Source organism: Hemicordylus capensis, chromosome 2 (assembly GCF_027244095.1).
Source record: "Hemicordylus capensis ecotype Gifberg chromosome 2, rHemCap1.1.pri, whole genome shotgun sequence".
NCBI classification, from domain to species: domain Eukaryota; kingdom Metazoa; phylum Chordata; class Lepidosauria; order Squamata; family Cordylidae; genus Hemicordylus; species Hemicordylus capensis.
The window spans coordinates 412,758,367-412,773,327 of NC_069658.1; the positions used below are offsets into that span (position 1 = coordinate 412,758,367).

A 14,961-nucleotide genomic window follows, 5' to 3' on the forward strand; every position below is an offset into this window, starting at 1 on the left:
CAAGGTAGCTGAAGCACTTTTCTCCATTTAGAAATCTAACATTAAGACTATGCATTTATCTTTTGCTGAATCAAAATATGAAAGGGGAGAACGGAAGCCTTGAACTGTGACAGAGAACTAAACAAGCAATTTTGTTTTAAAAAACAAACCCTCTCGATGCGTTCTTATCTTTAAAGGATTTGATATTAGTTAATATCAAACATTAATTTACATTAATATCAGACATTAATTTACACGTTTAAAATATTAACTCTACCATGCTTTCTGCTCTATAGTAAATCCAGTAGGGATACACACCTAGAAGGCCATTACCTGAAAGAGCCAGAGAGTGGTGGTGCAGCTCTATCGAGTGCAACTCAAGCCAAAAGAAATCTAGGCGCATAGTCACATTGCTAATGTGCCAGACCCTGGTGGGACAACTTAAAGGACAAGCAAAAATTGCGGGGGGAGAGCCTGAGATACTTCTTGATGCAAGGGGAAAGGCAACAATTTGGCCACTGATAATGACATTAAAGAGTGCTCGGATGGAGTTCTCTGTGAGGGGGAGGAGAAAAGGGGTGATGGTGCTGCTTGGATAGTGCTGTAAATCCTCCCTGCTCTAATCTGAGGCCAGAATAAGCAGAAGTGGAAAGTGAGGCTATAGACACCTAACATCATTCAATGGAAGCCTATTCATTGAGAACTTAGGTTTAAAGCTCTAAAATGTAGGAATAAAAATTGGAAATGTGCATGCCTTATTGGTTAATGTGCATATGGGAAACATTATTTGGTATTCCTTGGATATTCAATGCCAATTAGCATCTACAAACATCTTAATATCTTAAAAGATTTACATCTCCAGGAGTTCAACACCAATCAGTTTAGTGTTGAAATGTGATTATCTAAGCATTTTGTTACGTATTTAAAGTAGACTTTCTTCTAAAAACTATACAAATAATTGAGAGTCACTTACCAATGATTCACCCATCAGTGATTTAGAAAGAAGGTTAGATACAATCTGCAGTTTCCCTTTAAGATGCATGCAGCAAAGCACAGCACGGAAAGTGTCATCTTCCTTGGCCAGTCCCTCTCCCAGCACTGCAATGAAAACCAGATCCCATTACTTGCCACAATGAAGCAAATGTTTAACAAAAGCCACCCCAGTTTGCCTCATTTTCACAGAAGTAAAATTAAGTCCTTTCTTTCAGATGCAATGAATATAAAATATTCTCTCATCCTCACTCCCCAGTTTCCATTTACTTTAATTTTGTATCACACTTTCCAGGTTGCTTTGAACTTAAACATAATACTATACTCAGAGAGGACAATCCCTGATGAATCTTCCCTGTGCAAGTCCACTACTAACCAAATGCTCTTGTACAACTCCATTTCAACAAAGGATGCATAGAAGACATTCCCAGTTGCACCCAAAGGCAGTAATCAAAAACTGCTTTCCCCCAGAGCAGCTGTATTCAAGTCAATGTTCTGAGCTATCATTTGTTCTATGTCTATACTGGCTAAATTTTGATAAGAAAAAAATACATTTACAAAATCAGAATATAAATTCTCCACTCTCTATTCAATAATATAAGGTTTGGTCACTTATTCACAAACCAAAGTCAATTCAGAACTGCAGGCGATGGAGGATTGCAGAGGCAATATTACACTCTATAGTGATACTGTGTTTTTTAGCAAATTTTGCTGTAAGCCTCCTCAAATTCATATATGAAAAATGGTGACATAGAAATCTTTTGAATGAATAAATAAATAAATGAATGAAAACAAATATTGGCATGCTAATACTTTACTACCAGGCGGCTCTGGAGCAAAGCCCTGCACTAGGTCCCCATCTCTCTATGGTATGCACCACTGATGATTAGCTACTAGAAAACCTAACTGAGCAGCAGATGGTCATTCTTCCTTCAGCATGGCAGCAGTGGTGGCACTGCTGAAGGAAGAGCCTCCACCCACTGCCCAGTTAAACTCTCCACAAAGGCTACTCACAACTGGAGGGTATTGGAGTCCAGCAAGAATGCACACGAGGCTCAACCACCCAGAAAAGCTAGAAGGAAAGCAGACTGATGCTCCTCCTTCAGCACTGCCACTCTAACTATAGGTGGTGGCACTGAAGGAGCATCTACTGCTGTTGCTGTCCATTGTCAGGGTTCAGTGGTTAGGCTTACCAGACAGAAATCAACAGCAGCAGATATCAAAGGGCTTCAAGACTTGGCCAGGCAGGCCTTCCAATGGCCATGAGCCTTCAGGCCCATATTCAACCTAACTGATACATGATGCCACCTCTGTTTAAGTAGATCATAATCCAGTCAAAGTTAGGGCACTTAACACTCCCACTGAAATCAGTAGGACTTAATAGTGCCTAATTTATGGCAATGCTATCCACAATTGGCTATCCATAATCTGTATATAGAAGGAGCACCAGAGTGCAACTAACAGAGGTATTGCATCTCTTCTGTGATGTATTTTGTGCGAAACCTGAAATGACAGTTCTGAATTCTGATGTGTTTTGGAACTTAAATCAGTTAAATGATCTCTAATGAATCTTATAGACTTCTAAGGGTCCACAAATGTTGCCATTATCTGAGGCTGTCATTGACCCTTTTCCATCCCAGGTTCTACAGCACACCCCAAAATGTGGAAATCTTTTCTCTCATTTCATCCTAGGCAGCTACATGAGTTCCTCCCACCTCAACACAGAGAGAGAGAGAGAGAGAGAGAGTGTGTGTGTTCTGCCATGCACAGAGATACAGCCCTCATGCATTATTAAAACTATAAAAGAGGTCCTCTGAGCGATTTATTTTGTTGACCCTTGAAATAAATTCATCAGGCCTCATTCCAATTCTATGATTTATTTATTTTTACCTGCAGGGCTCTTAAATGATTAAAACAAAGATAGTTTAGTCATCTTCCTTGGAACCAAATGATTATTCTTTTTTATTTCTTGTTCTTCATTAATTAGGAATATAACAATTAACTAAAATATCTAATTTTTATCTGAAAATGCTTTATCGCCAAACACTGAACAACATTAACATTAATGGGACAAGTTAGCAATGACTGGCTTGTTTCATTGATTTCCCAGTGGTGCTTAGTCGTGACTAACTAGTCTGGATGCTTTCCATTGCTCCCAGACGTGTTCAAAAGCTGCCTTGGTTTCCAATTATCACCTCCATACATTTTATATAATTGATATGGTGTGAGATACCACTGGTATACAATTTTATACTGGTTTTCTTTGATATTCATATGAGGCAAAAAAAGCAGAACCTTTTGTACAAATAGTTTGCAAACTCAATATTTCACCCACTAATCTTTAAAACTATTACTGTTATTTCCAAAATTAAACAAACTCTGGTAAATTTGAGACAGAATTCCATTCCAACTGCTCCTCTCATACATCACTTCTAAAGTTGTTATAAGAGAAGCCATTTCTCTGCTGGCTCTATTCTGCATAATAACACTTCTCAAGTGGAAATATTGAAACCATTGTGGGAGGAATAGCATTTAATTTTGCAGTTAACTCATCCATTGGAAGACACTGATTGTCCATCACTAAACCTCAACACATCTGCATAACCAATTCTTAGTATATCAACTGATGTGAAACTCTTCTTTTGAAATGCATTCAAACTATCATAATAGCAGTGATACCTGGATTAGATTTAACCACCACTACTGATTGCTTTCACCATATTTTACCATACCATGGTAGTATTCTTCATGATATTTTGACAGAACATTGTTCCAATACATACTAATATTTCATGTTAGTTTTACATAACCTCTACACCAATTATATTTAAATAGATCAAGTAAGTATAAATAGATTTGATTGCTACCAAAATATCAAAAGGTTGGATAGTAAAATATGGTAGTTTAATAAACAAAAAACTGCTGATAATTGTTAAGAGGGAATGGAAATAAATGCCTTTTTTCTTTTATTACAACAACACACCACAACCAAAACAGCATAAAAAAGAAAAAGTATCCTTTGATTTGCAGTCAGTTAAAACCGATCCCCAATTAAGCTTTAATTTGTTAGCTATTAATCTACCAATTAAAACCCACAGCCTAATTATCTGATCAGAGGAGAACAGAATTCCAAATATCTGAATTGAGAGACTGAGTATTAGGCTAAGCTAGTTTTTTGTTTTTTACCTCCAAGGACAACTTGTGAGGGCAAACATTTCAGAATGAGTATATAACAGAACAAGTTTGACAGGATCACAGGAAATGCAAGTTAAGTCAACTGCACACAGCTACATATGGACATTATTTGGGGCCATCTGCTCACATTATTCTTCCAAAGTCGCTCTCAGTGCTGTAATAAAGGACTCTGCAATATCCTACACAACTTGAAGGATACGGAGTCTAACTACATACTTACATTAAACTGATCTCAATCTAATATCAGAGTGTGACTGAACTGTAATAGCAGTGAACATTGGAGAGAGAAGGGAGATGTCATAGTTCCTAACAAAGCCAGAGCTGAGGCGGGATTCACTGGGGTTGAATCCTTGTCTGTAAGGAATTTACAATAGGCTGCCACTATCCACTTTTGCTGTGCGAAAACCGTCTCTCCATATAAGATTCCAGGTGGGATGGGGGTTGTAAAGTGGCAAAGCCCTCTCTAAAAGGGCGGAGTAGTCCTAGGCCTTCAAAAGCATGTGACTAAGGCATACCCAAAATGAAGAGTAGCACACTTCACCAACAAGGGTTTATTATTACTTTAAAAGAAAAACAAGGGTATGCAATAAGAACAATTGGATCTTCATAAAGCAGGTTGTAAGAGAGAGAAAGTTTCACTAACAAGGCAACTCAGATGCAAACAATACAATAAAGGAAAATAACTTCCCTCAAATGTCTAACAGAACTGGTCCCTATTCTTCTATTACTCACTAGCAGGAGAATTCCTGCTGTTTCCAGCCTCTCAATTCCTCAGCAGCTTCTCAGACCGCTGCTTTCTTAGGGCACCCTTGGGACAGACTGAACAAGAAAGATTTCTCTTCTTCTGTTAGTGGCTGTGTGTGTTGAACTCACCCAGTCCTCTGGATTGGTCCTTCTGTTTTATTTTTTCCCAGCTTTTCCCCTTATTAGGAAAGGCCCACCCTCCCAGCAGTTGCTCTAAGTGAGACCTGATTGATTGATTAAATGCCATCAAGTCAGTGTTGGCTCTTAGCAACCACATAGATTCTCTCCAGGATTATCGGTCTTTAACTTGGCCTTTAAGGTCTCTCAGTGGTGCATTCATTGATGTCGTAATCAGGTCTATCCACCTTGCTGTTGGACGTCCTCTTCTTCTCTTTCCTTCAACTTTTCCCAGCATTATGGACTTCTCAAGGAAGCTGAGTTTTCGCATAATGTGTCCGAATTACGAGAGTTTGAGCCTGGTCATTTGTGAAAATTCTGGATTGATTTGTTCTATGATCCATTTGTTTGTTTTCTTTGCTGTCCATGGTATCCTCAGACATCTTTTCCAGCACCAAAGTTCAAAAGCGCCAATACTTTTTCTATCTTGCTTCTTCAAAGTCCAGCTTTCTATTCCATAGAGTGTCACGGGAAAAACCACTGTCCAAACTATTCTAATCTTTGTAGGTATAGACATGTCCTGTCATCTAAATATCCTTTCCAAGGCTTCATTGCAACCAAGTGCTGGTCTGTAGCGTATTTCTTGACTGCTGGATCCTTTACTGTTTATGGTTGCTCCTAAAAGGCAGAAGCTATCCACCACTTCCATGTCTTCATTATCAATTCTGAGTCTGGTTGCTGTACCCATTGTCATTAGTTTATCTGTTGCCTGCCATATTTCTGGAGATATTCCATCAATTCCTGTAGCCTTCCAACTTGGTAATGACCAGAGTGCTGATCTAACTTCTTCTTCCTGTACTAAAAGTTCTTGCAAGTAGGGAATATCTTCCAGAGTATCTTGGATGCTGATGTCCCTGCTGTACAGATTTTCAGTATACTCCTTCCATCTCTGTTTGTTCTTCTCTGAATCAGTAACTATCTGTCCTTTGGCATCCCTTAACATACCAATTCTAGGTTGGAACCTCCTTATGAGTTCAGAGATCTTTTGAAAAACTTTTCTTGTTTGAGACCTAGTCCTCCCCTAAAGCCTTACAATCACTACAGGAGACATAATAGTGATTCTTTTTGACTACTAGATATTTCCTACAATTTCTACAATTAGGAAGACCGGTTCTTTCTCTACACGAACAATGCCATTACATTACTGATGCTTACCAAACATATTCTATGAAGAAATACTGCATTTTTTAAAATGACCAAAAAAAAAAAAACCCACAACACCACCACTTCCATGCTGGACAAAATTCACCTCACTAGAGGAATAACTTTTATTTTATTTATATTTTTTTATATTATAAATATTATTGGTTTGTGAATGCTCATAGTTCCAGAGAACTGATCATATTGCTATAAATTGTAATAAATAATTAAACATGCATACCATGCCTACAGTCTTCATCTGCCTTCCCATAGTTTTTCTGCAAAAATGGAAAATTAATGGTTAGACATAACACATAGGACTGACAAGTATATTTGCTTCTTAATTCATTAAACAGAAATTCCTCTAAACAGAAAATGTGATTTATTCAGCAGCACTTTGTCAGCAATCCTGAACACAGCCATGTGTACATAAGCCTCACTGATTTCAACAGGACTTTATACACACTTATTCAGCTGGTAATACAAACTGAAATTCAAATATGGATCTAAAAGAAAAACAGAACTCAGCCTTTTTCTCCATAAAAGCCACAGTTTGTGTTCATAACAAAGGACATATATATGGGTGGGCCTATAATACTCAGATGCAACTACAGGACTTGTTATCCATTCTTAAATTCATACTGCTACCAGCCTGTTGTGCAGATTATTTCACTTTGCATTAAAATGATGCGTCCAAAATCTCTTCCTATGGGAGGAGACCTGGTCTTGTGGTAGCAAGCATTAATTGTTCCCTTTGCTAAGCAGGGTCTGCCCTAATTTGCATCTGAATGGGAGACATGTGTGCGCACTGTAAGATATTCCCCTTGCATGCAAAGGGTTCCAAGTTCCCTTCCTGGCATCTCCAAGATAGGACTGAGAGAAACTCCTGCCTGCAACACTGGAGAAGGCGCTGCCAGTCTGGGTAGACAATAGCTAGATGGACCAATGGTCTGACTTGGTATAAGGCAGCTTCCTATGTTCCTAAAACCTGCGAGAACAGATTAAAATTTAGATGAACTAATTATAAATGCGAGTCTTACCACTGATTTAAGTAAAGCCACATTGGCATAAAGACTGAAACACAGAACCTACATTAAAGAGGATGCATTTGCCACATATTTTTCAACAAATCATGACAGTCTCCTACTGCCTCTCTTCGATACCTTCAATGCACCCACACTGTTCTAAAACCTCCTCAGCCCCAGCAATCCCTAGACCAAAGGCAGTGCAAATCAATCTATCTCCCTCTCTTGAATCAGTATCTCCCATGAGGACACAGGACTCCAACTATTTAAATGAGAAAGACTGAAGAACAGAATATCACTTGTATGTACAAAACAGAGTATGATTGGACAGTATGTGTCCATTTCCTATGAAAGCTAAGAGCATGCAGAGCTAGTAAAGCATCCACCCTAATTATATAGTCCAATGGGTAAATATAAACAAGTCAACAAAAGAGCTACCTGCTGGGCACAGCAGGATGGTGTGATGTTGAAAAAGGCTTTATATGTCCCTTTTACTCATGCAATAACATTACATTCCTTTCATTTATTCCCATTGCAAACATCACACTCACAAGTTGTAAAGAAGAAGCAATTCTATAGAGCAGACTCTCAATTCTGATGCGGTCGATTTCAGCCTGACATGCTTCTGGGAAGTGAGTGGGAGGGTACTGGCTGAGGGAAAAGAGGGCCTCCGTGCAGTGCTTCACCGCCACTTCGTAATCCTGCTGTCTGAGTGATTCACATGCTTGTTCACATGACTTCTCTGGTCTTCTGTCTGCCATGACTCAGCAACAGGAATCCTAATATGAATCAGGAGGGGTTTCAAATGGAGGTTAGCTTTAACACAAAAACACATCTACATTTAGAATGCTACTGCCTGGCACCCACCATTTGGACCCCTCTTGCATGCTAAACTTCTGCCCTCCCCCCCCCCCGCCCGTAATGTGCCCATTTGCACCATGAATATCATTATCTATGTCATGCAACTGGGATAAGAAAGGCTAGACTATTGGAGAGGGAGAGTTAGTTCAACATCTCCCCTTTTGCTGCAAACATCAGCATTATTTCACCAAGAGAAATTACATAGGAACAGTCCTGCTGGATCAGGCCCAAGGCATATCTGGTCCAGCATCCTGTTTCACATAGTGGCCCACCAGATGCCACAGGGAAGCCCACAGGCAGGAGCTGGGGGCATGCCCTCTCTCCTGCTGTTAGTCCCCTGCAACTGGTATTCAGAGGCATCCTGCCTCTGAGGCTGGAGGTGGCCTATAGCCCTCCAACTAGTAGTTATTGATAAACCTCTCCTTCACTAAGTTATCCAAACCCTTCTTAAAGCCATCCAGGTTGTTGGCTGTCACCATATCTTATGGCAGAGATTTCCACAAGTTGATCATGTGTTATGTGAAAAAAGTACTTCCTTTTCTTATTCCTAAATTTCTTGGCAATCAATTTCATGGGATGACCCCTGGTTCTAGTGTTATGCAAGAGGGAGAAAATTTCTCTCCATCAATTTCTCCACACCATGCATGATTTTATAGACTTCTATCATGTCTCCCCGCAGTCTTTTCTCTAAACTAAAAAGCCCCAGATGCTGTAGCCTTGCTTCATAAGAAAGGTGCTCTAGGCTCCTGATCATCTTGGTTGCCCTCTTCTGCACCTTTTCCAGTTCTACAATGTCCTCCTTTAGGTATGGTGACTAGAGTTGTACGCAGTACTCCAAGTGTGGCTGCACCATAGTTTTATATATTAGTAGTTTTATTTTCAATCCCCATCCTAATGACCCCTACCATGAAATTGGCCTTTTCACAGCTGCCGCACATTGAGTTGAAACTTTCAACGAGCTGTCCACCACGACCTCTTGTTATTTGATCCAGAAAGATCCTCTGAAGTTAGCTAGATATTCCCCTTGCACTGGCAGGATTTCCGAGACCTAAACCATCCCTGGCAGATTTTTATATCCATTTTTACATCCAGTTGATTTCAGTAGCACAAGTTCACACGCTTGCATTTAATTCTGAGTAAAATGCTGCGACTGTTAAAGCCAGGATATTACCTTCTGAGATTTTCACATGCCATGCCCTTTGCAGGGGTACTAAGAGTGCAGGATCCCCTTTTTCTCCCCTGAATTAAATGGCCCTGGCACTAACTCAGGGCGGTTAATTTGTAAACCACCCTGAGCCATTTTGGAAGGGCAGTATATAAATCCAATAAATAAATAAATAATAACGGGAGCTGAGGGTCTCCTCCTGCAAATACTAATTTTCAGTGACACTTTCTTTCCCAATTAAGGTTTCTGGCATCTTAAGAGAAAAGTCCGGAAGAGGTCAATAATAAAGAGGGACAGAAGACAGCAGAACCAGTGATAATCGGTCTTTTACACCAGCTGGAAAACTGATGTTATCCCGTAAACAGAGAAAAAATCTGGCCCTAAGCCGTTTTGGAAGGGCGGTATATAAATCTAATTAATTAATTAATTAATAGCAACTTTATATAAGTGATTTGACCAAACAAAACACACACACCCCACCTGCATCAGCTGATAATTTGCCTCACTCCAATGAAATATTTTTGTACTCTCACAGCAGCTGCAAGAATATTTTATGCTGAATTGCTAAGATACATTTTTAGGACTGTGAACCAGTTAAAATGTTGATTAATATTTGCCTTCCCAATGACTAATCAATATTAAATAAATTTAGATATTACCAACACTTCAATACAGGTTATTATGGGAGAAGAAAGAAAGTGTGAGCTACATACAATTTAACACACGAAAGCTTTAATACATTGCAAATATGAAAAGGCATTTTTAATGTTTTTCCCTGTTTCCCTTTATACTTAACACACCAGAACCAAAACAGGTTAAAAAAAAATAAACAAGCATGCCTTTGACTCTCACCCCTAAGTGATTAATCAATTCAAGTTTAAGTAAATTCATTACCCATTTAACTTTTCACACTCTCTGGTTGCTGCTGCTGTTTGTTTTGTTTTGTTTTCTGTATCATTGGTAGAATTTGCCCTTTAGACTAGTCTTCTGAAATCTATTTTAAATTAAAGACACATTAATTTTGACATTTACACCATCTCAATCCTACATGAGTTTACTTGGAAGTACACCATCAGCTGCAATGAGCCAACAGTGGAGCTCTTCTCACGATCCCTGAGAAGAGCTCCGGGTGGTTTGTGTGGAGAGTGGGTAACACGTACCCTCCCTGCAGATGATCGTCTGTGTTTTCCTGGACAGGCGGATGGCCAGCCCAGACTGGCACCTGGCGGATGCTCCCTGCAGCTCCAGGGGTCATGTTGCAGGGAAGCACCGCCGGGCGTTACTCCACCCCTCGGAGCTCCAATAATGCACCGCGCAAGTGTGCAGTGCATTATTGAGATCCCCCCTCTCCCTTGAATGTGCAAGCAGCCGCAGCTGACACATGATCAAATAAATGAGGTTAAGGGAGCGCTTGCTCCCTTATTTTAAAGGGAGGCTCATTTTTCAAGGGAGGCTCATTTTAAAGGGAGGCTACTTAGGCAGGTTTGCTGCCATGTAGCCTCTGGGATCGGGCCAATTCCCGGTGTTTCACACACACATGCAAAACTGGGCTGGGCTCCATTAGCCCGGTTTTGCAAGTGCATGTGAATAGCCTCAGCATCTTGAGGGCCTAGGCTTAATACTCCCAAATACTGTTCCCTCTAAGAGGGATTCCCAGATGTTGTTCACTACAACTCCCAGCATCCACAGCTGCAATGGCCTTTGGCTGGGAATTATGGGAGTTGAAGTCAACAACATCTGGGAATCCCTCTTAGAGGGAGCACTGCTCCCAAACAAGCCACAGGGTCACACACCTTCTCTCCCCAGCCCATTTTCTCCCACTTATTGAATGTTAATTCCTCCAGCCCTCTGCTCAGTTACCACTAACCAGAGTTCCTTCTGTCTTTCTTTATTATTTATTGAATTTCTGTACCACCTGATATAGAAGTCTCCAGGTGGTGTACAAGTTAGGACAGAATATAAAAACAATATAAAACAGTTACAATTCATAAAACAGATTAAAAAATCTCAACAAACAAAAACAAATTAAAATTTCAGTTGAAAACCTGGGAAAACAGGTATGCCTTCTGCATCCTCCTAAAAACAAACAGAGAAGGAGATGCTCTTATTTCAGCATTTGTCCTTCGTAACCATCTGTCCAGAAACAGACCACTGATATATGCAGATTTTCCAATTTCTAACCAATATCATTTTTGTAACTAATATCTCCTAGTCATGCTACACCTAAATTACTGCAATGTGAGGCTGCCCTTCAAGGATATTTAGAAACTGCAGCTAGTGTACAATGTGGCAACCTGGCTGTTATCTGAGGTTGCCACATTGTGCACTGGCTGTTAAGGGGCTGTCTTAACTGATCAGGTTATCTCTATAGTGAAACTGTTGCCCTGCCTGCCAATATGTTTCTGGATTCAATTAAAGGTACTGTTTGTTACCTTTAGAGCCTCGAACAGTCTGGGTCCTAGATATTTGAAGGACCACCTGTTTCCAAGTTTATCTACACAACTGCCAAGGTCATCAGGGGAGCTGTTTCACTCCCCTTACCAGGTGAAGCCTGGTTGTTATGCACATGAGACAGGGCCTTCTCAGACATTGCCCCCAGTCTCTGGAATGGCCTCCTTGATGAGGCCTGCATGACATCCTCCCTCCCAGCCTCCTCAGCACTTGAAAGCTAGACAGGCCCTTTGATTAGGAAGGGGATTTGGATTGTCTCTGCAGTTATATTGTGTTATGTTTTAAAACTGGGCTCTTAACTATGTTTTTAATGTTGTGGTTTTATATTGCACACCACCTTGAGACTGTTTGGCAAAAGGCAGTTTCATAAAGACAAATATAAATAAAATAAAATATTTTCTACAAATCTTCAGTTGTGTAGAGATTTGAAGTCATTTGTCTTTTGCCTTTATTTCAATGACTGGTTACAACTATTTTATCATCTTCTTTTTTTAATCTGCAAAATCTTACCCAATCACTTGATCTGTTGTAATTTGTAAATGACAACTATACTATCAATATAATCATTATAGAAAGAATGGAAGATTTTATTATTTACAAAACTAACTGTACTTTCAGAGCTATGATGTGCCTGCACACCTGGCTCCAAAGGAGTGCCTTTTTATTCTAACCAAAGGCTGACTCATATGCCATACTCAGCAAAGCTAAACTTCTTATAATTCATTTAAACTCTATTTAAAATTAACAGATGTATAACCTAATGTCAATTATCTGAAAAACTTGACTAGCAAACTACACTTGTATCATATACATAAAGTCAATGTCAATGTCAAACAATATTCTAATAAAAATTACTAATTAATACAATTTATCTGAAAACACTGAATGCCCATTTCATACACACACACACACACACTACTTGTTGCACTAAGTTAGCTCAAGTGACACCAGTTCTGATCCATCTTAACGCTATTCACAAGCAACTTTAAAAATGGTATCCTTAACTTTTCCAGCAAAAAGTCACAAAAATACATTAGCACAAATATTTACAATCCCAAAATTTACAAATATTTACAATCTTACAATACTGAATTTTCTAGTGTTTGAATGAGGTATCAAAAATTTTGTTTTGTGAACATGTCTGTAAATGAATATCTAAGAGAAATAAAAAGGTTTTACAAAGAGAATTAGACGAAATACATAGATTTTAGTCACATAAAAGTTTAAAAGTGCATTTTTCACAACCTGCCCCAAGTCCCCTGTAGATCTACATTTCAAAAGGCATTGTGACTATTTGCTATGAATATATGGTTTGCCAAATTATCTCCTTGATTTAACTGCAATTTGGGGGGGGGACATCTTCCAAAGCCCAAAGACTTTTATTAATCCAAATCATGCCCTAGAGTAGTTCTGACAGAGCTAAAAGCAACCCAGTTTTTTCATATTAAATTGGATAAATCCTTGGAAAAACCACAGCTGAAACAATAGGACAGGCAGCTCATCTTCTGAAGGATTCACATTTTAAATATGGTATGTCATCCCACTACTGAACCAAAAGGAAAGCATTCACATCTGCTCAGCATTTGGTAATGCCTAATGCCCCCTGCCCATCAAAGACAAAAACCTCCCTTGACTGTCTCTAAAACTCTTTGCTCTTTGATGTGTTTGTTCCTATCACCCTGGGAGAGCTTATATGTTACAGACTATATGTTGCCTAGTACCACTAGGTTTTATATTGCTAAATTAGGAGGTAGACTGTGAAAGCCTTCTTCAAAGCACAACCACATATAACCAACATATCAGATTAGAACTAAATTTATTCTTAAGCAAAATTATGGTAATGGTACAGCTATGTGTCATGTTAAAAGGATCTTGGAAATTATGCTCAAACTGTCCCACTTTTGTGTATTGGCACTATGTAAAAAGAACCCACAAAAAATCATGTTATTTTCGTTGCCCTCTGCTCAGCAAGCCGGGGTCTTATTGTTTCAGCTGCTCTAAGGGGAAAGCAAGTTTCACACCCCAAGAGGAGTTGCATGTGGCGGAACAACCATTTCTTTGCCTGACATGTATCTTACAGAGCACTCCAGGGGACATAATAAAGCTCTGGCTTATACTGAACTGTACTCAGCTAGTGTTGAAAAACACACAGCTCTTGTTTCAAGTTGTCCCACAGCAAACCATGGTGTGAGAAGAGGAAAAGAAAATGATAGAAATGGCCATAATTTCAGTCTGGCAATTTGGGATAATATATACTATTAACCCTACACATCTGGGTTCTGATTTTGAAATCTCTCAGGAGCGGTTCACACACGGTGAGGCACTGGAATAAACCTTGGTTCTTCGTGCATATAACTTTTAATGTGAACCGGTGGCCTATGGCAGGGTTTCTTAACCTTGGGCCCCCAGACGTTGTTGGACTACAACTCCCATCATCCTCAGCCACAAAGGCCATGTCTGGGGATGATGGGAGTTGTAGTCCAACAACAAACCCTGGCCTATGGCATTGTATTGAACTTCAGCATTTATGAAACAGGAAAACATACAACTGAAGAGTGTTAGAAAGTAATTACAGTACACTGAAAGTTCTGCTCTAAGAAACCACTTTCTCCCTTCAATTTGCCTCAGCTTAAAAACGGCCTCTATTCAGAGGTCCTACCCTGTGACCCATTGTTGTCAGAGATATGGTCAGCAAGGCAAGCACCAGACACAGCCTTTTCTGAGGTGCAAAAATATAGAATGAAAGCACTTGAAATGCACTTGTTACAGAAGACTTTTGATTGTTGACGGCTAGGGGAGTGCAGATCGATTTGCTAGTGAATCAATCCACCAAAAATTGGGGGCGATTCACTGATTTGTTCACGAATCAAATCTCCCCTTGAATAAAGAGGCTGATTTGATAGCAAATTGAATCATCCCCAATTGGCTTGGATCAATTCACTAGCAATTCATTTAGTGGATGCCATTTTGTCTCCATGTTTGTTGAATGCTGATTGGTCTCCTGGCACTGGCTTCTGATTGGCTTGAGATCTCCCTGCTTCTTAGTTGGTTAGTTGTCTTTCAAATCAAGTGTTGGCAGGGGGAGGGCAAAGGAGGGAGTTTCAAAATGTATAGCAGCTGCTTAGAGGCAGAGACAGCCATTACTTTTGTGACTCAGGAGAGGAGAGGAGAACTCCAATAGAGACAGACTGCAGCAGCACAGCATAGCAGCACTGAGGAGAGCAGAGAAACTGT

At 39.7% G+C, this 14,961-nt stretch overlaps 1 protein-coding gene across 5 annotated transcripts in view; it reads right to left on the reverse strand.

Moving 5' to 3' along the window:
• HELZ (helicase with zinc finger) overlaps window positions 1–14,961 on the reverse strand; it is a 236,890-nt gene that overhangs the window by 192,424 nt on the left and 29,505 nt on the right. For 3 of the 5 annotated variants that reach the window (XM_053295358.1, XM_053295360.1, XM_053295359.1), the window contains exons 2-4: window positions 7,802–8,029; window positions 6,467–6,503; window positions 953–1,077 (exon numbers count right to left, since the gene is read on the reverse strand). In XM_053295358.1, coding sequence (XP_053151333.1) covers window positions 953–1,077; window positions 6,467–6,503; window positions 7,802–8,011 — 372 coding nt within the window. In that variant the 5' untranslated portion in view covers window positions 8,012–8,029. Of the gene's footprint in view, window positions 1–952; window positions 1,078–6,466; window positions 6,504–7,801; window positions 8,030–10,170; window positions 10,271–14,961 lie in introns of those variants that run through there. The other 2 variants (XM_053295362.1, XM_053295357.1) reach the window with 1 other exon arrangement.